At 39.9% G+C, this 22447-nt stretch overlaps 1 protein-coding gene and 1 long non-coding RNA gene across 2 annotated transcripts in view; one reads left to right on the forward strand and one right to left on the reverse strand.

Annotated features, from left to right (window-relative positions):
- SLC24A3 (solute carrier family 24 member 3) overlaps positions 1-22447 on the forward strand; it is a 630513-nt gene that overhangs the window by 349494 nt on the left and 258572 nt on the right. The window contains exon 3 of the mRNA XM_007525384.3: positions 18582-18658. Coding sequence (XP_007525446.3) covers positions 18582-18658 — 77 coding nt within the window. The remainder of the gene's footprint in view (positions 1-18581; positions 18659-22447) is intronic.
- On the reverse strand, positions 18402-21747 carry LOC132536819 (uncharacterized). Its single transcript, XR_009548357.1, has 2 exons — positions 21634-21747; positions 18402-18705 (listed from the first exon to the last, which is right to left on the reverse strand). It is a non-coding gene; the product is annotated as an uncharacterized LOC132536819 (long non-coding RNA).

A 22447-nucleotide genomic window follows, 5' to 3' on the forward strand; every position in this document is an offset into this window, starting at 1 on the left:
AAAATCAAACACTAATACTTTTATGTACTTTATGTAGTGGCCATATTTTGTCAAAAGTTTTGTTTGCTGCCAACCTTTCTTTCCTGTTTCTAAAGCTTCACAAATTTGTCTGGACTTGAAAAGCTCTTATTAAACACCTATCTTCTATTGCTGTGAATTTCAATTTGCCAGCCTCATGCAGAATGTCAAAATCTGACACTTGCAGGAAACATGTAAGGAAAACTCCAGATGCCAAGAGAAAGTGGAGCATGATTTCACTCTCTTGGCTATAACTGGTTTCCAGTATCACTGCTTTGCTTCCTAATATGTGTTCTTGCCTCTGAGCCTTCGGGTGTCACCTGTCAGACACATCATAACTACCACAGAGGCTTCTTTAGATTACCTTGACCTTGAAGTATTTATAGTGGAGGGTTTTGGAATCCTGCTGCATCTCTTTCTGTAATCTCCTATCAAAATGGCTATTCTCTCTGTCCAATTCTTTGTGTATCTGTATAAGTTAGTATGAAATTAGATAACCTTGTATCTTTTCCATCAGACCTTGTTTGTTCCAGTGACCTTTGCTTTCCCAGAATCATTTACCATCAAACCACACAGATACTTCTGAATTCATTAATTCTATTGGGGAATTAATGTGGCTAGTAGAAAGTCTGGGGCACTTTTAATGTAAATTCAGTTTACTGCATATTTTCTGCAGCAGATTATAATCTAGAATATATTCTGGACTTATCTGGTTATGGTGACAAGTCATGGGTTAATGCTCCAGTAAGAACTGTAGACTCTATGCAAAATAAAGGCAATCATTTATAAATTCTGGACCATTAATAAAACAATCAAAGGCTACCATGTATAGGAATCTTTAAAAAAAAAAAATGAAGCCATCTTGTGTGAAAGCCAAGGCAGTCATTTAAAAAAAATATTTATTTATTCCCTTTTTGTTGTCCTTGTTATTTTATTGTTATATTTATTATTGTTGCTATTATTGATGTTGTTATTATTGTTGGATAGGACAGAGAGAAATGGAGAGAGGAAGAAAGGACAGAGATGGGGAAAGAAAGACACCTGCAACTCCGCTGCAGGTGGGGAGCCAGGGGTTTAAACAGGGATCCTTACACTGTTCCTTGTGCTGGTCAAGGCAGTCACTTTTTTCTATAATGAAAGTACCCCAGTATGTGAAGTGTATGAAGGCAGTTCTCAAGCAGAAAGCAGTGATGTCATTGAATTGAAATACTGTAGATATTTATGTACATGTTTATATATTTATTTTCCAAATGCTATTATAGGAGGTAATAATGGTTACAGGACAGTTGGTGACACATGGGTATAAATTAATTATCTCCCCTTGGTAGAAAAACCATAGGTTTTGGAGTCCTAGAGCAACTATACATTAAATACATTCTAGAAAAATATTCATGGAGGAGCCCTAAACATTTAGATACTAAGGGGCTGGGTAGTGGCACACCTAGTTGAATGCACATGTTACAATGTACAAGGACCTGGGTTCAAGCCCCCAGTCCCTACCTGCAGGGGGAAAGCTTCACAAGTGGTGAAGGTGTCTCTCTATTTGTCTCCCTATCTCCCCCTGCCCTCAATTCCTAGCTATCTCAATCCAATAAATAAATAAAAAGTTTAAATGCTAATAAAATCCTTGACTATTGACTTAAATACTAATACTTTGGGGCATCTCCAACAATCCTAGAAGAAACAATAGCCAAAAGGCTGAAATTCCTAAATAAAGAGTAGTTATTCAATCCTGGAGAGATGAAATTTGGAATTACAGTCCTCGGGTTAAAGGAACTTAATAAAGAGGTTATACTTCCCACTGAAATTCTACAAAGACCATGTCTCAGGACTAAGATTATAGTCAAAACAAGCTTTTGTTATGCCAGTCAAAACCAAACACCAGAAATAACCCTCCATTAATCTGACATCCTGCTAAAATAAAAGTCAACACTCTTCAGAAGAAGAAATCAAAATCCAGTTTCCTCAAGTACATTATACAGAAAGTCAAATACTTTACCAGAAAATAGTAGATATATAGCAGAACTTAAACCCTTTGGTTGTGATTTTGTCTGATCCAAACTGTATCTTGTCTGACTAATTATAAGGCAGAACAGTGGCCTTCTTAAGATTTTCTCCTTGTCATAAGTTCCTAAACTTGGTCTTTGTCCTCAAAACCTAGTTGGAGGGGCCACTCCTGGTTAAGCACATGTAACAGTATTCAAGGGACTGGATTTGAGTCCCAACTCCCCACTTACAGAGAAGAAGCTTCACAAAAAATGAAGAACTGCAAGTGTCTTTCTGTATCTCTCCCTCTTTACCTCCCCAGGCCCCTCAATTTCTCTCTCTTCTATCGAGTAAAGAAAAAAAAGAAAACATGGGACAAATGGCTACCAGGAGCAGTGGGTTCATTGTGCAGGCACGGAGCCCCAGAAATAACACTGGTGGCAAAAGAAAAAAAAAAAAAACCTATTTGAAGACCAACACACATCAGGGAAACAAACAAACATTTAGTGTGTTTTACTCAAACCGTATTAATGACATCACTCTATTAAGAGACCCCAAAATATGTGAGTCATGTTTATTTGGGACTAATTACACTCGTCCCTTAATTTTCATTTATGTAGTTACAGATGCATTAAGAACAATGTTCCAAGTATGTGGGATTCACAAGCTTAATGGTTTAATAAAAAGCTTTAAGTTCAAAAACACTCCTCAGACACTGCAGTTGCAAATAGAAAATTCTTAAGTGGTAACCCTAAGTATGATCATAAGCTATCCAACATAGGGGGCTGAGTGGTAGTGCAGCAGGTTAAGTGCACATGGCACAAAGCACATGGACCCGCATAAGGATCCTGGTTCAAGCCCCCGGCTCCCCACCTGCAGGGGGTGGTCACTTCACAGGAGATGAAGCAGGTCTGCAGGTGTCAATCCTTCTCTCCCCCTCTCTGTCTTCCCTCTTCTCTTGATTTCTCTCTGTCCTATCCAGCAACAATGACAGCAAAACAACAATAATAATAACAACAACAATGATAACAAGGGCAGCAAAATGAAAAAAAAAATAGCCTCCAGAAGCAGGGAATTCACAGTGCAGGCACGAGTTCCAGAAATAACCCTGGAGACAAAAAAAAATGATATCCAACATAAAGTAACAAAAAATAAAATTATTTTCTTTGAGTAACAACTTCTTTTTTTCCTCAGTGAGAGACTGTAAGTTGCCAAGCATTATATTATAGGCTAAGTGCAGCTTGTATGTTGCCAGCTGAGTTAGCCAAGAATGTGTCTATTTTAAAATCTCTCTTTCTAGCCAGTTATGGGTTTTTGTAGAGGTTTATTTAATTATTATATACCTGATCTCAAGCTAAGATGAGTATTTTATAGATAGGTAACATTAGTCCATTTGCTTGAATATATTTGGTATGTGGGGACATAATGAAATATTATATCCTGCTCCTTTAAATTATGGATTATACAGGGACTTCCAGAGGCTGGGCTATGGAGCAGCAGCAGCTGTGTTTCTCTCCTCTCCTCTTCTGGTTCAAGTAGGAATACCAAAGAAGATCATCTAGGACTGCAACAAGACAGGACTAGAATCACTTCAGGAACCTACTAAATCAATGGTGAATGCAAACACGTGTGGCTTTGGGACAGAGAGGAACCTAGGGAGAGATTAAGTAGCTGGTAACAGTATGGCAGTTTACCAGTTGAGACACCACCTCCAATCTGTTTCACCAACAAAAAGACAGCCAAAGGGAGGAGAGGATTCCCTTAAGACTCACCAAATGCAACTGTGAGTCTCCATTGCTACTACCCTCAGAAGCTGGAGCAGCAGGTGGGAAGCCCTGTCCTGACACCAGGGGAAAGAGAACTAACCAGGAAACTCAGAAGAAGATCTATACCTCCTTGGCCTAGTGGTGGGGCTATGAGAGTCTCTTTGCATACCCACTGGATTATTTCTGCCCCACCCTGCTTTATCTCTTGGTCAGGAGTGAGGGATTAAGCTAAGAAGCAAACTTATAGTTTAAAAGTCCTCAGGCTCCCATAGCCTACAGAGAAGAAAAAGAACAAAAGAGACTTTTAAGCCACTGTGCTCCACCTCAGGGACTAAAACAATATTGAGACAACTGTCAATTTCCACAACTGTGAACCCTTTAATTACCTTAATTAGACACAAGTCAATCCAGGCAAGAGTGATCAGTAATTTGAAAAGTAATGAGAGAGGGACCTCATAATATACTATATGGAATGATTAAACCAACAAGAAGAAATATTGGGTAAATGAACCAGGACAAGAGTCCAGCTAAAAGCACCCCAAAGGTGGAAGCACAAAATAATGAGGTCAACATCCAAACACTAGTTAACGAAATAATCACAGGAGTGAGTAAAGAGGTTGAAAGAATTGTCATCAGAAATGCAGAAATAACAAATGAGACCTGGAAGAAAACACTAATTATCTCAAGGTTAGTAGAGAACTGAAAGCTGAAATAGCTGAGCTAAGAACACAACTAGCTGAACAAGCTAAAACAGTATCAGAACAGGGTAACAAAATAGATAAACCCCAGAAAAGAGTAGAGAGAGAATAGAATCAATGAGGCTGAAGACAGAATTAGCAAGATTGAGGACGAATTAGAGACAACTAAAAAAGAAGTAAGAGATCTCAAAAAGAGATTAAGAGATACTGAAAACAACAACAGAAACCTATGGGATGACTTCAAAAGAAATAATATTAACATTATTGGCTTACTAGAGGAAGAGAGGGAGGAAAAGAAAGCATTCTTCAGGACATAATAGTTGAGAAATTCTCTAGTCTAGTCAACACAAAAGACATACAGGTTCAAAAGCCAAGAGCGTCCCAAACAGAATTAACCCAGACATAAAGACACCAAGACACATCCTAGTTATAATGGAAAGGAAAAAGGCTGCAAGAGAAAAACAAGAGTCGCCTAGAGAGGAAAACCCATAAGGTTAGCTGCACACTTCTCCACACAAACACTACAGGCCAGAAGAGAATGGGAAGATATCTTTCTTTTTTTTTTTTTTTTATATTTTTTGTTTTTGAATCATTATTTTTAACAAGCCTACTAAGTGTCCTGTAGTCATTCGAATTTGATGGTTGGGCTGGAGAGACAGCATAATAATTATCCTAAGGGTTTTTTTTTTATTATCTTTATTTATTGGATAGAGACAACCATAAATTGAAAGGGAAGGGGGTGATAGAGAGGAAGACAGAGAGGTGCCGACAGCACTGCTTCACCATTTACAAAGTGGGGATCGGAGACTTGAACCCCAGTCCTTGAACACTGTAATGTGCACACTTAACCATGTGCGCCACCACCTAGCCCCTGCAAAAAGGTTTTTTTTTTTTTTATTCTTTTTTTTTTATTTAAGAAAGGATTAATTAACAAAACCATAGGGTAGGAGGGGTACAACTCCACACAATTCCCACCACCCAATCTCCATATCCCACCCCCTCCCCCGATAGCTTTCCCACTCTCTATCCCTCTGGGAGCATGGACCCAGGGTCATTGTGGGTTGCAGAAGGTAGAAGGTCTGGCTTCTGTAATTGCTTCCCCGCTGAACATGGGCGTTGACTGGTCGGTCCATACTCCCAGCCTGTCTCTCTCTCTCCCTAGTAGGGTGGGTCTCTGGGGAAGCTGAGCTCCAGGACACATTGGTGGGGTCTTCAATCCAGGGAAGTCTGGCCGGCATCCTGATGACACCTGGAACCTGGTGACTGAAAAGAGAGTTAACATACAAAGCCAAACAAATTGTTGAGCAATCATGGACCCAAAGCTTGGAAAAGTGGAGAGGAAGTATTAGAGAGGTACTCACTGCAAACTCTAGTGTACTTCTGCTTTCTTACTTTGGTGCCATACTCCAAACTCAGTCAATTTCTGCTTTGCGTTTCTACTTCTTTTTTTTTTTTTACATGCATAACATTCCCCAGATTCCCATTTAACAATACAACCCCCACTATTTCATTCATCATTTTTCATGGATCTGGAAGATATCTTTCCAGTGCTCAATGAGAAAGGGTTTCAACCAAGACTACTGTATCCTGCTAGACTGTCATTCAGACTACATGGAAGCATAAAAACCTTCTCAGACAAGCAACAGTTGAAAGAATCAACTATCACCAAGCCTGCCCCAAAAGAAGTTGTGAAAGGCCTCCTATAAACAATCGGATCACCATAAATATTCCATGTATCAGAACCCTCTAAGATTCTACAAGAATGGCTTTAAAATATCTTCAATCCTTGATATCAATAAATGTCAATGGCCTGAATTCACCTATTAAAAGGCACAAAGTAGGAAGATGGATCAGAAAATACAGCCTAACAATGTGCTGTCTACAAGAAACCCACCTAACTCAACAAGACAAACACAGACTCAAAGTGAAAGGATGAAAAACTATCATACAAATCAACGGCCCAGAAAAAAGGGCAGGAACAGCTATTTTCATATCTGACATGATAGACTTTAAAATAAATACAATTTAAAAAGCTAGGGATAGATATTACCTAATGCTCAGAGGATCAGTCAGTCAAGAGGACTTAACAGTTATTAACATCTGTGCACCCAATTAGAAGCCATCTAAATACATCAAACATCTACTGAAAGAGCTACAGCAATATATTAACAGCAACACACTAATAGTAGGGGACTGTAACACCCTACTCTCTCAACTTGAAAGATCACACAGGCAGAAAATCAATAAAGAAATGAGAGAGTTAAATGAGGAGATAGATAAACTAGAATTATTGGACATTTTCAGAGTCATTCATGCCAAGAAACAGGAATACACATTCTACTCAAGTTCACATGGGTCATTCTCAAGGATAGACCATAAGTTAGGACACAAATACAGTGTCAGCAAATGAAAGAGCATTTAAATAATCCCAAACACCTTCTCAGACCACAGTGGGTTTAAACTAACACTTAACAATCAACAAAAGATTAGTAATACTCCCAAAATGTGGAAGCTCAACAGTACACTACTTAACAACTACTGGGTCAAAGAGGAAATAAAGGAAGAAATCAAAATGTTTTGAGAGTTCGATGAAAATGAAGACACAACCTATCAAAATATTTGGGACATAGCTAAGGCAGTACTGAAAGGGAAGTTCATAGCCATACAATCACACATTAGGAAACAAGAAAAGGCACAAATAAACAGCCTGATTGGGGGTCAGACAGTGGTGAAGTGGGTTAAGCACATGTGGTGCAGAGTGCAGGGACCGGCGTGAGAATCCCGGTTCAAGCCCCCGGCTCCCCACCTGCAGGGGAATCGCTTCACAGGCGGTGAAGCAGGTCTGCGGGTGTGTTTCTCTCCCCTTCTCTGTCTTCCCCTCCTCTCTCCATTTCTCTCTGTCCTATCCAACAATGAACAACATCAACCAATGGCAATAATAATAACCACAACGAGGCTACAACAACAAGGGCAACAAAAAGGGGGAAAAATGGCCGCCAGGAGCGGTGGATTCATGGTGCAGGCACCGAGCCCAGCAATAACCCTGGAGGGAAAAACAAAAAAACAGCCTGATTGCACATCTTAAAGACCTAGAAGAAGAAGAACAAAGGAAACCTAAATCAACCAGAAGGACTGAAATAACTAAAGTTAGGGTAGAAGTAAATCACATTGAAAATAAGAAAACCATACAAAGATCAATGAAAGTAAATGTTAGTTCTTAGAAAGAGTGAACAAAATCGACAAATCTTTAGCCAGACTCACAAAACAAAAAAGGGGGAAGACCCAAATAAATTGGATTGTAAATGAAAGAGGATATATCACAACAGACACGACAGAAATTCAATGTATTATGTGAGGCTTCTATGAACAACTATATGCCAGCAAGCTAGAGAACCTGGAAGAAATGGATGATTTCCTAGATACCTACCAACTTCCAAAACTAAGTAAAGAGGAAGTAGATAAGGTGAACAGGCCCATTACAGTTAATGAAATTAAAACTGTTATCAAAAATCTTCCCAAAAATAAAAGTCCTGCACCAGATAGATGGCTTTACAAATGAATTCTACAAAACCTTCAAAGAACAACTAATACCTGTACTTTTAGAAGTCTTCCAGAAAACTGAAGACACTGGAATACTCCCTTGCAGCTTCTATGAAGCCAACATCACTTTGATACCTAAAGCAGACAGGGATACAACAAAAAAAGAAAACTACAGACTAATATCTCTGATGAACATCGATGCTAAAATACTGAAGAACATTCTACCCAATGGGATACAGCAGTATATTAAAAAGATTGTTCATCATGACCAAGTGGGGTTTATCCCAGGCATGCAAGGTTGGTTTAATATATGTAAATCAATCAACGTGATCCACCACATCAATAAAAGCAAGACCAAAAACCACATGGTCATATCAATAGATGCAGAGAAAGCCTTTGACAAAATACAACATCCCTTTATGATCAAAACACTACAAAAATGGGAATAGATGGAAAATTCCTGAAGATAGTAGAGTCTATATATAGCAAACCTATAGCCAACACCATTCTCAATGGTGAAAAACTGGAAGCATTTCCCCTCATATCAGGTACTAGACAGGGCTGCCCACTATCACCATTACTATTCAGCATAGTGTTGGAATTTCTTGCCATAGCAATCAGGCAGGAGCAAGGAATTAAAGACATACAGATTGGAAGAGAAGTAAAACTCTCCCTATTTGCAGATGACATGACAGTATATATAGAAAAACCTAAGAGGTCCAGAAAGAAGCTTTTGGAAATCATCAGGCAATATAGTAAGGTGTCAGGCTACAAAATTAACATTCCAAAGTCAATGGCATTCCTCTATGCAAACACTAGGTTAGAAGAAGATGAAATCCAGAAATCAATTCTTTTAACTATAGCAACAAAAAACAATAAATTATCTAGAAGTAAACCTAACCAAAGAAATGAAAGATTTGTATACTGAAAATTATGAGTCACTACTCAAGGAAATTGAAAAAGACACAATGAAGTGGAAAGTTATTTGGTGTTCATGGGTTGGAAGAATTAGTATCATCAAAATGAATATATACTCAGAGCTATCCCCATCAAGATCCCAACCACATTTTTAGGAGAATAGAACAAATGCTACAAATGTTTATTTGGAACCAAAAAAAGACCTAGAATTGCCAAGACAATCTTGAGAATAAAGAACAGAACTGGAGGTACACACTCCCAGAACTCAAATTGTATTATAGGGCCATTGTCATCAAAACTGCTTGGTACTGGAACATGAATAGACACGCTGACCAATGGAATAGAATTGAGAGCCCAGAAGTAAGCCCCCACACCTATGGACATCTAATCTTTAACAAAGGTGCCCAGACTATTAAATGGGGAAAGAAGAGTCTCTTCAACAAATGGTGTTGAAAAATAATGGGTTGAAACATGCAGAAGAATGAAACTGAACCACTATATTTCACCAAAGACAAAAGTAAATTCCAAGTGGATCAAGGACTTGAATATTAGACCACAAACTATCAGATACTTAGAGGAAAATATTGGCAGAACTCTTTTCCACATAAACTTTAAAGTCATCTTCAATGAAACAAATCAAATTACAAAGAAGACTAAGGCAAGTATAAACCTATGGAACTACATCAAATTAAAAAGCTTTTACACAGCAAAACAAACCAATAGCCAAACAAAGAGACCCCTCACAGAATGGTAGAAGATCTTTACATGCCGTACATCAGACAAGAAGCTAATAACCAGAATATATAAAGAGCTTGCTGAACTCAACAACAAGAAAGTACATGACCCCATCCAAAAATGGGGAGAGGACATGGACAGAATATTCACCACAGAAGAGATCCAAAAGGCCAAGAAACACATGAAAAAATGCTCCAAGTCACTGATTGTCAGAGAAATGCAAATAAAGACAACAATGAGATCCCACTTCACTCCTGTGAGAATTTCATACATCGTCAATTTCAGAGGTAGAAAACAGTTCTTATCTCATATATTCACTAGTTGAATGGTACTGACTGTTAGGTTGTATCCTAGATGGGTTTTAGTTTAGTAAGGCACACTGATCTTTTAACAGGTAGTACCATTCAACTGGTGAATATATGAGATAATGACTGTTTTCTACCTCTGAAATTGATGACCATAAATAACATAACAGAGGGTGGAAAGGTCATATTTCGAATGGAAAACTTGAATTGTACTTTCCATAAGACCCTTCTATTACTGCCTTTCTATCTGTGGACCAATAGAACACTAAAAGTAACTTCTCACTCTAAAATCTGATGACCTTACTTTTTTTTTAAGTAAGTAATGAAGGCTGGTGCTTGTCTACTTTCATCAAAGAAAAAGATGCAAACCATCCACAGCTAAAAAGCCTGGCAAGTATTCCTTTGGTCTTTTTAAGTAGTATAAACAGGGTCTTCCCTTTGCTTTCCCACTCACTTCCAAAGGAAAATTACCTTCCAAAGACCCCAAGGGTAAGTGGCAGACAACATGCAGGAAATGATGTGAGTAAGCTGAGGTGAGTAAGATTGCAGCAACAAACAGGTGAATTTTCTGGGGGGAAAATCCCTCAGTGTCTGTATTGAGCAGTCAGAGATTATTCAGGTGATGCTGTTACTTTTTAAAATTATTTATTTAATAATTATCAACAGGACCATTAGATAAGAGTGGTACAATTCCACACAAATCCCACCACAAGACTTCCATATCCCATCCCCTCCATTGGAAGCTTTTCTATTCTGTATCCCTCTAGGAGTATGAACCCAGAATCATTGTGGAGTGCATAAAGTGGAAGGTCTGACTTCTGTAATTGCCTCTGTGCTGGACATGGTCACTGATAGGTATATCCATATCCCCAGCCTGTTTCTATCTTTCCTTAGTGAGATAGGGCTCTGGAGAGGTGGGATTCCAGGAAACATTGGTGAGGTTGTCTGCCCAGGGAAGTCAGATTGGTATCATGCTAGCATCTGCAACATGGTAGTTGAAAAGCATTAAGATACAAAGCAGAACAAATTGTTTAATAATCAGAAACCTAAAACTAAGAATATAGCAGGTAATATTTGGGGTCTTCGTGTTGGAAGAAGCTAAGAAGTCTATTTTAGGTATATTCCAAGGGTCCCATGACTTCAAGCATTTTTGCCTGGTCCTGAAGCTAACATGGAGGTAGGTTAAAGGTATTGTCTGGAGAGAGGGTGTCAGAGTTGGAAATAGGACTAGAAAGCTGGATTAGGGACAAGAGTAGCTCCCAAATATGGGAAAAGTATATAGATACCATCAACTGTAAACCCCATCTTTCTGATCTGGGGCCCATATTCAGCACAGGAGCCTGTGTAACCTCTGCAACCCTGTGGGTCTGAGCTCACATTCTATGGTCAAAGCTAAGAACATTCTAGGTTACACTTATTTCAGGACCTGTCTTCCTCGAGTGGCAGAGTATTTTGACGCAGCCTCCCTTTGGATAGTGGGGAAGTCCCCACCATTGTTGTTCCACATTGAGGGTAAGGTCCTTTAGAGGCTCACAAGAGGGTTTGTGATATTTTTCCTGATAGAGATGACCAGCAATGGTGGAGAGAGGGATCTGAGGTCTAGGCCCATCATATCTATGTGGGAATCCAAGTATTCCCTGACTAGGGCTCTAGATGGGGTGGTCTGGTAGTGACCAAAAGAGCCATCATTAAAGTATGCTGGGATGACATTACTTTTTTTAAAAATCACTAATTTTGAAGCCTTTAGTTAACATTTAACACTTTGTCTTCTACAGAATATATGTATAAAAAGTTAAAAATATTTATGTATGTATAAAGAAGGACAATTTAGGGGAAGCTTCATGAGTGGTAAAACAGGTCTTCGGGTGTCTCTTTCTCCCTGTTTTTCCCCTTCAATTTTTATCTGTCCTATCAAATAAAAATAAAGGAAAACTAGCTACCAGGAGCAGTGTAGTTGTCATGTAGGTACTGAATCCCAGTAATAACCCTGGTGGCAAAAAAAAAAAAAAAAAAGAATGGAAATTGTTTTGCCTAGAATCTTACAGGAGACTTCTGTATTCAATAAGAAGTACTTCCATTGTGTTTTTCCTAAGTTGTCTTCCAGGCTTATCCCCTCTGTGGGTTCTGATGAGAATGGTCATTTCTGTAACCACTGTATATCCTCATTAGGAGCTCTCTCTCTGTGCACCTTATATTTTCATCTGAATTTCTCTGAAACAATAAGCAGACATGAGAACATGAGAGATGCAGCACCTAGATGAAATCCCACATCATAAAACCAAACTTTCCATCTCTAACCTTGGTAACAAGGGACATTTTGAGGACTGGAGAATTCCAAAAAGGCCACAAAGTTTTGAACATCACAGGGCAATGCAATATAAATATTTTATGTCCTTTAATGAGAATTCATTACTGACACAACCATGATAATCCCACATGAGCAACAAATGCAAGTTGTAGGCTCTTGCCCATGCAAATAAGCCTCCTTCTATCTGCTGCCATCTTTGTGGCCCAAGAATACTACATTATTCATGGGATTACTATATTTTCTACAGTAGCCTCTGGCTTAGAAGCATGAGCAGCATTGATGTCATGTCTTTTGTTATTGATAAGTGTTTTTCCAGTTTATCAAATTACATTTTAGTTCTCTGCCAGGCCAAAAGTCTACGTAACTAATGATTGGGTTTCTTCAATTGCAAAGAATGCCTTTTCCTTTCCAGGAGAAAAACTTGTGGGATGATTGTTTAAAGTTCTCTGCCAACATGAAAATAAAAAAGAGGTCTGAAGTGGAAATCAAGGAGCTCCTCAGGGGTGTTGGATCAACTTCACCATGAAAAGGGGAACAAAGTTAGCTTCCTAACCTACATGAAGAATGAGGTGGTTCTGTGATGCTGCAGATACTGCAGGACACATTTGTTTCCCTGTAAGTGCAAGAAGTCAGGTCATCAATGACTGTTGCCATTATTCAGAGTCCCAGAGTGGAGGTTCACCTGAATATGGATGAGTCCTTTACTGTAAGAACGAACCTTTGTTAAAATGAGGGAGGGGGTGCTAAAGTGAAAAAATGCTAGCTTTTCTTGTCTAAATATGGGTTTGCCAGAAATAGACCCTGAGGCACATTCAAATACAAGTTTATTTGGGAGATAGTCCCAGAAAGAAGGGTCAGGAAATGAGGCAGGGGAAAGAAGGCAGCCAATCAATAGAGTGTTATAAAGCCATTTGTCAGTGTGAACAACTAGACTTAAATCCTGCTGGTATCCCTAGCAAACAGTGTAACTACACCTCAGAATTGTTTAACCCAAGTGGCAAGGGAGCTGACATATTTAATTATGCCCTTCCATCAGACTTTTGTTGACAACCTCTTCTCAAGACTAAGTAGCTAAGGAAACATATCAGTTCCCTACCATATCCAGTCTACAGTATGTGGGCAGAGCATTTTTTCTTAGCTGTGGAGAAAATCCTATGGCAAAAAGATCAAAAGTGCTTTTAGTGGCTTACTATGAGAGTGGTAGGACCCCAGAATTGTGGTATTGCGCTGATGTCTTGGGAAACACTTTTTATTCATATTTCTTCTCCACTATTTAATAAAGTAAAAGGAGTTGTTATTTGATACATACCTGATACTGCTACATATTTTTTAATTGTCAGCATAACTTGTCCTTGTAATATCCACATATACTTGTATTGTTTTAATTTTCCCACTTTGTAAATTAAGAAATGAAGATTTCTACCTCCCAAATCTCTCTCTGCCCTCCTTCCCCAGAATCCTTTGCTTTGGTGCAATACACCAAACTGTATCCAAATTTAACTTTGTGTTTTCCCTTTCTCTTCATGTTTCTTTAGTTAAAGCTACAAGTGAGATCAGCTCATATTCATCCTTCTCGTTCTGGCTTATTTCACTTAACATGATTTCTTCAAGCTCCATCCAAGATGAAGTGAAGAAAGTGACTTTATCATTCTTAACAGCTGATATATATATATATATATATATATATATATATATATATATATATATATCCCATCTTTCTTAGATAATCATCTGTTGTGGGGGTGAGAGTGTTTTTCATGGTGCAATGATAAATTTTATCCATGTATCAACAACTGTACTGTAAAATATTAATAACCAATAAAGGAGAAAGAGAGAGAGAAGAAAATAAAGAGGAGAGAAGGAAATAGGAAGAAAGAAAGAAAGAAAGAAAGAAAGAAAGAAAGAAAGAAAGAAAGAAAAGTATTGAAAGGTTAGGGAGTTTTTTAAAGCTTATAGAATTCATGAGTGGTAAATGAAACCTTCAAATTCAGATCTTTGGGCTCTTATAATGCCTGGTTATCTTATACAGTTATCACTGTATACATATTTGATTGAAACCACCTTTTTTTTTTTTAAACAAATGCCATTTTTAAATAATAGTTGGATGAGTCCTATATTGAAACTCTTGGTTACCATAGCCCATGGCTACATCCTGAAATGCTATTCCTGGTATTGTTTTTATACACACATTAGTACATGACAAATCCAGAATTTTATTTTATTCTGATTTGTAAAGGGAAAGACTTGTGTCTGTGAAGGTCCAGGAAAAAAAAAAAAAAGGTTAGCTTGCCTTTTCTGGTACGGAGAAATCAATACACTAGAAAGTCAAACTTCAGTTGGGATCTGAGCTCCTCCATGTGTGAGAGGTTGGGATGATTACTTGCCTCCTTTGGGCCTTTATTTACTTGTCTATAAATCATAGATAATGTTTCCTGTCATATAGAAGCAACTAGTATATAATTACAGTACTTGATAAAGGTAAGTTCAATCCTTACAATCTTGATGCTTAATTAACTGGGATGATTTCCAAGTGAAATGAGGATTCCCTGTCCTTTAAGTTGGCCTTTCATCCACTCAACTGATAATTTCTTAGTGAACAGAGTTGTATGTCCTTTGGTTTTGGGTGGCTAGGGTTGAACACAGTATGTAATACATGGTAAGGGCTAGGTAAGTATGTTTATTTTAGCATATGGTTGATTTGGTAATATTTTTATCTTTATTTATTGGATAGAGGCAGCCAGAAATCGAGAGGGAAGGGGAAGCTAGAGAGGGAGAGAGGCAGAGAGACACCTGCAGCACTGCTTCACCACTTGCAAAACTTTCCCCCTGCACATGGGGACTGGGGGCTCTAACCCTGGTCTTTGCATATTGTAACATGTACACTCAACCAGGTGCACCACCACCTGGCTCCTTGGTAATAGATTTTACAGTGTTATTGAGACATGGTCCTTGGAACCAGACACTAAATTACAGTAAACTGCAGCTCCCAAGATACACCCCACACCCACCCATTGTTAGATATTCCTGACACTCTGAGATTTATTTAACCTCTCTGAGCGATAAAGATTAGGGCAGTAATGTCTCCCAATTCTTTCCAGAGACTTAATACTCAGAAAATTAAGTTGTGCTTAGATTCACTTCCACACAGATGTGCTTGTGAATAATTTTGTTTAGGGACCTTCAATTATGATGAGTGTGTTTATTTGATCAACAATACTCATTAAGTGACTGTTCTGTGCTAGACACTTTGCTGGGAATTGGGGACAGAGAGAAATAAATATCCTCCTTCTTAACCTCCCTCCCCCAATTCAGAGGGAAGACATAAGTAATGAGAAATTTCCATGAGGCAATATTTTAAGTGAAAAATGCCTTAGTGATGCTAAAGACTGTATTAGTTACTACATTGCTCAGGGTGAAGCAGGATAGGTTGTGAATAAAAATATCAGCCTCCAAATCTCAATGGTTAAGGAGAATTGTATATGCTACATACATAAAAAGCATATATTTGGAAGATGGCTGTTAATAGAAACTTAGAGGGTCAGGCTGATAAAAGACTCATCCTGACATACATTTCATGAATGCTTAAACAACAACAACAAAAAAAATGCAGTGATGACTCAGACACTGCCTGTAAAAGTTTTCCCTGAAGTATGGCATGTGTCATTGCCCTCAGATCTCATCAACCAACAGAAGCTTCATAGTTCTACCAAACCTTTAGTGTGACTTAGAAATGTACTCCTTCAAAGTCCTAAGAATGAGGAATAGGATATTTGAGATCATTTCAAATGATCACTAGAGCTGGAATCCTTTTGTTGAGCTTTTAATTGAACTATCCCTCTTAATGTCACTTATCAGCCAATAACTTTTCTTTTATTTAAAAAAAATTCTCCTCAGAGAAAGGCTATCTAAGTTCATTCACACTTGTATTCATTTGGTATTTAGTATTATTTTCCATGGACCCCAGCCTGATGGATGCCAACTATCAAGAGAGCAATGCCATGGTTGGCGAAATGGCTTAGCAGGGAAAGTGCAGGACTTGCATATATGAAATGCCAGGTTTGATCCCCAGTACCAAATATGTCATAGAGGTCCTCTCATCTCACTCTCTTTCTTTCCTGTGAAATAAGTAAATCAAATATTTTTCTAAAAATGAAATTTCTATAAAAACTTTTTAAAAAGAAAAAGAGCAATGGCAAATTTGCTGTCCTCCATATAGTTGAGTCAAATGGGGCATATCTTATTCACTCAGTATAATTGAGCCAAAGGTACATTCAGACTACAAATGAATACATTTTATGTCTGGGTATAAGAATAATTTGTTGGTAACATGGGTCACAAAAAAAGAGAAATATTTTTAGTCAGCTGAGTATTTTCAGCTTCACAGATGGGTTTCCCAGAGTTTCCATCAGGGTAAATGGAGCTGTAAGCTTTACAAAAGGAACACTGGGACAGATGGATGTGTCTAAGACAAGAGTGAGAAGGCACCCATCACTGTAAGGGAGGAGTTGCTCAGTATAATAGCACCAGATCCTTGGGGCAACCCCTCAAAAAACCACTTCATCAAGGTGTCCAAGATCTACCTACACAGAAAGACCCTCGGGTGATGGAGTAGTGTTTCAGTGGTTGCACTGACCCAGATTCTCTTCATTCAGCCTGTTTTAGGAGCAAGACTTTGGAGGCTATATTGATCTTTGCCATCAGTTGCTCCATTTGCTCAATAGGTGATGAGTATATTGAAAGATGGCATGAATGTCTCCACTGCACTTTTTTTCCCAAACAAAATAGAAAACTCTGTCCATCTCCTTTAAACCTCCTTTTAGACTCATCAAATGAGGGCCTTAGGAAAGCAGCCAGGAGAGAGAAGCAGGGCAGCTGATTGCTGTTGCCTTGGTAAGGGCAATCCCCTCAGTGCAAAGCTTTGTGGTTTCTATGGGAACAGCACTGCTTGTCTTTGCTGGCCTCCGGGGCTGGTGAGATACAGGAAAATAGAAAGTCTGGAGATGGGGAGGGAGGGAGAAAGGGAGGAGAAAAAGAACCCTTTGCCAGCTCTGTTCTTACCATTCCATGTGAACTATGTAGCTTCATAGCCTAAACCCAGAAACACTTACTTAGAACATTCATGTTCTTTTGGGCCAAACACTATCCTGAAGAAACAGACGTCAATGTAGGGTGGTCAGAGCTGGCTAAAGGTGAGTTTCAACACCAGAACCAGAAAGGAACATGTCTTCAACCCCATAGTGAGCCAGCACCCAATTGTTACTGACATTGTGAAGAACAGACACCCAGAACCCAGGAGGCATGATGGGAGTGTTTCATCCATACTTCATAATAATCGTGCAAGAATGTCTTTCAGTGATCCTATTAAAGTTAAGAGGGGGAGTGGTGCAGGTAGGATATGACCCTAGATCTAACCCTCTTCTATGGTCCTGGGTGCAAAATATTGCCCACAGTCCAAGGAAAAATGGGCTTTCTTAAGATTTCCAAAGATAGTGTGCATCCTCTATCAAGTTCATGCCTTGATTAAAAAGTGTCCCTGATCTCTATGGATTCAGTATGAGGAAAACCACCCTAGTGTAAATAACACTGGAATGGCATCAGCACCACCATCAGCTCTGTACATGAGACCTACCCTACACACACACACACACACACACACACACACACACACACACACACACACACACACCAACTTCATTGCATTGTTGATGAGGAGATTGAGGTCAAGAAGCACTAGGCAAAGCCATCTGGTTCACCCTACTATTTTGTCTGCATACATCTTTTTTCTTAGTAAAATGCATTTCCCACCCATGTTCTACCAGAACCAGTGGGAAAACATATCTCAGTCTTCAACTGTTCACACTTCTATGCTTCCCTAAAGGTTGGGGGCTGTACATGAGCACTACCCACCAGCAATTCTTTGCATCCTACATGGTGCCTATACCAGGGCAGACCACCAGCTTCAGTTCCCCAGGGTTATGTCTCTCATGGTCAATACATCAACTTGGCTCTGGGGGTAGGAGAACAATAGGATGGTCACCTTTATATCCTGGATTAGACAATGCCGTGAAACCACTTGCCTTGTCCTAAGCACACTTACATGGTTCCCAAGAGGAAACCAACAGCTTCATACATGGCAAACATGCACTTTATTTGCTGAGCCAACTCCTGGGCCCCAATGATGTAACTGTTTCCCATCCAAGTTTATTTGCCCTGTGTTAAAATAAGAGCTAGAAACAGGAGCCTCATATCTCCAGAACTGAAAATGTGGTCCTCTGTAATGAGCTGGTTTTCTTTCTTCTTTCCATAGCTCTGCATGAATTTCCCAAAGACATCTTCACCAATGAGGCCAGACGACGGGGAGCAGTGGTGCTCCACGTGCTCTGTGTAAGTACCTCTCTTATGACTTTGCTAGGAGCATCCAAAAGGAAGAGCTGTGTGATGAGAGGTAGACCAGCAGTTGTCTTAACAGGTTTCTTTCCCTCCCTGCCCATCAAATACCAATAGCTTGCTCTGAGCCTTGTAGTGGACAGCCTCTAAAACTACTTCCTTTAAAGATAACTATATGTACTTGTTCCTTGATATGAGTGCCTTAACCATGGGCTTCAAGATTCAACAGACTTGCTTTCCACTGTTTAGCTTTGTCCTGTCTCTGCTCAAATACCATCCTCTCAAAGGGCTCTTTCCTAACCAGCCTGCCCAAATTGCCACTGTTTTTCCCCTTACCCAGCTTTATTTTCTCTATCTTACTAATCATTGCCAACCACAACAGGTACCTATTTGCTTATTATCTATCAGCCTCACTCACATAGGAGCTCTATGAGAAGAGGGACTTTATTTTTTATTTGGCTTAATTCCCAGATCTGACAGTGGAATGTGGTATGAACAAATTGTTTGTTAAAGTGCTAGATGTAATGTAATAGCAATGTGCACCATGCCTGGCATAGTAGGTAATGAGTAAGCTTGTTCTCTTCTTCCTTTTAATGCATAATGCCAACCATTGCCACAGCACTTTCCTCCACTTTCCTTCACAGATAGCCATTGATTTATGTTGCCTCCCTTTGGAGAGTTTGGGGAAAGTGTGTGTGTGTGTGTGTGTGTGTGTGTGTGTGTGTGTGTGTGTGTGTGTGTGTGTGTACGTACACATTTAAGGAGTAACAGCAGGATTGGAAAACTCCAGGCCAAATTATGAACTAGCATGTCACTGTGCTTTCCCATTCCTATGGCATTCATTCTCTCCCAGAATAGTCTTACTTCCATTCTCATTATGTATTTCTGCAAAGAAAACGCCCTAGATTCAGTGACATACAGTAACTGCTTTGTGTTGCTTGGGTTTGGTGGATCATTAAGTCACAGAAGGAAATCCATGACATGGGATGGACTTGGTTGGCTGATAGGGACACTGGTGACTGGTGCTGGAGAACCCTTCCAAGATGGATTCTCTACTCCCATCTCTGGACTGGGCTGGGAGAGGCAAAGAACTGTTGCCTAGAGGACCTCTGTGTGGTCTCCCAGCTTAGCTCTGCATGGTGTCACAGACAGGGTCCCAAGAAATGGGAAGTTCCATGAACTTTAATGCCCTGGTCTTAGAAGTTACCACAGTGATTTCCACTGGGTCCCTTGTAGTCTCAAGTTCATTATGATTCAAGGGGTGGAAGCAGAGGCATTGCTTGATGATCTGCCCTGAAGTCTCTAGGGACAGCCTGGGATCTAGAGTCAGAGAAGACATAGAATTGGACCCCACGTCTGCTTTCCTAACTTAATTTATGGCTCTGACAAGATGTTTAACCTCTTTAGTCCCATAAACCACCTTTGGCAGTTCTTCTTCTAGCGTTTGCCCTTCTTCCGTAGCCAGTCAACAGCGTCAGGTTGAGCCTGATGTAAAGTTTTGAGACCTCCTTTGAATCTGGAGAGGTGGCAGTCATTGACTATGTGGGTCATAGTCTGTCTGTAGCCGCAGGGGCAGTTCAGGTCATCTCTGGCTCCCCAGCGATGGAACATAGCGGCGCACCGGCCATGGCCTGTTCGATAGCGATTGAGGAGGGCCCAATCATAACGTGCTAGGTCAAAGCCGGGTTGACACTTGCAGGGGTCTGTGATGAGGTGTTTGTTCTTTACCTCAGCTGACTGCCAACTCTGTTTCCAAGAGTCTGGAACAGAGAAGTTCAGTGTAGGCATAGGGGACCAGATTGGGTGACGAGACGTCAAGCGTTGCACAGGGTGGGCGAAGATATCCACGTATATTGCTGGCCAAGTAGCTCACTTGTATAGTGTGCCCACTTTGCCATACATGTGACCCTTGTTTAAACAAGGCCCCCACTTCATTGGAAGAAGCTTTGGAGCTGCACAGTGTTTCCCCTCCATTTTTTCTTTTCTTTCTTTCTTTGTTTTTCTTTTTTTAATTTCTTTATTGGGGAATTAATGTTTTACATTCAACAATAAACACAGTAGTTTGTACATGCATAACAATTCCCAGTTTTCCATATAACAATACAACCCACACTAGGTCCTTGGTTATCCTTTTTGGACCTGTATTCTCCACCTCTTCCACCACCACCCCCACTGAGTCTTTTACTTTGGTGCAACATGCCAATTCCAGTTCAGGTTCTACTTGTGTTTTCTCTTCTGATCTTGTTTTTCAACTTCTACCTAAGAGTGAGATCATCCCATATTCATCCTTCTGTTTCTGAGTTATTTCACATAACATGAATTTTTCAAGGTCCATCCAATATCAGCTGAAAACGGTGAAGTCACTATTTTTAATAGCTGAGTAGTATTCCATTCTGCATATATACCACAACTTGCTCAGCCTCCCCTCCTCTTTTTCTATCTCTGTCTGAAAAGGTTAATTCCATAGTAGTAAATCCCCATCAAGGATAAAAAATAAATTGCCATCCCTGGTGTCTAATGCCTCAGTGAGCCCTGGCTCTGGGTTCCTCATAGCAGGGTTAAGGAGTTTAAGGACCAAAGTCAGCATCTACCCCTTTAAGAACCATATTCCAGATACATTCAATTTCAGAATTCTCAGCCCAGATAGCCTGTGTCTACTTCCACACCTCTTCACTGGCTCTGCCTCTTAGAGGGGAGATTGCCTCTGGGACATCCACATATGTTAATGTGATGCAGGATAGAGCTAGGCTCCCACACCTCTTCTGCTTGTCAGGACATATGTGAAGGTGGTCCTTCTATACCCTTCTCAAGCTCAAGGATCCAATTTTATGTTTTCGTAACCATGAGAATATAGGCTCCTCCAGCGGAATGTAGGGTCAAAAGAGAACACTGAACTGCAAGCTCTCTGATTATCTGTTGACTGTAGCAATCAGTGGTTCTCCCCACACACACACCCTACCCCCTTCAGTTACCATGGTGTCCTGTACTGATAGAATGGTCTATAATTTCAAGATGAAGATATTTGGGTGAAAGAACAAATGTAGAGGCTGGGAGTTGGCTCATCTGATCACAAAGACTTGGGCTTGAGTCCCCAGCATGACATAGGATTACCATACATTGTGACATATCACTGAAGACATCAAGGGAAGCTCTATGAACAGTGAAGTGGTGCTCTGATGACTCTCTTTCTCTCTCTTTTCTGTCTCTTTCTGTCTGTAATTAAAGGGAAGGTAAAGAAAAGTCCATTGAGAGCAGTGACATTGCACCAGCAATAAGCTTGTGTGTGAGGTAGTATAAAATAGCAAACTCCTAAGAATGGAGGGCAAATTCCCACCAAGTGAGCCTGACTGGAAAATGGCATGTTAATTAATCCAACAACCCTATCCATAAACCAATATCATGAAAAGAAACAGAAGGGGCCAACTGGCTGTGTAACCCCTCGTGCCCACCTGCAGGGGAGAAGCTTCATGAGTTGAGAAGCAATGTTGCAGGTATCTCTCTATTTCCCTCCCTCACTATCTCCTCTTCTCCTCTCAATGCCCTTCCTCATATTCTAAAAGCTAGAAACACTCCAAGAAACCACACAGGAAAACCTGGACACTGGCTCTACACAGAGCAAGGACTTAGTCCTCAGAGTTGAGCCTTCTTCAACCTTAAGCTACTTGGGACAGCAAAAAGGCCCTCTGGGAAGTCCTTGGCTACCTGTACTAGTCCCATTGTGTCCAGAGCTTATCCATATCTCTGTCTTTCCACCATCCTGGTGTACAGTGCTCCTTTCAGGACCTG

Source organism: Erinaceus europaeus, chromosome 1 (assembly GCF_950295315.1).
Source record: "Erinaceus europaeus chromosome 1, mEriEur2.1, whole genome shotgun sequence".
Classification (NCBI taxonomy): domain Eukaryota; kingdom Metazoa; phylum Chordata; class Mammalia; order Eulipotyphla; family Erinaceidae; genus Erinaceus; species Erinaceus europaeus.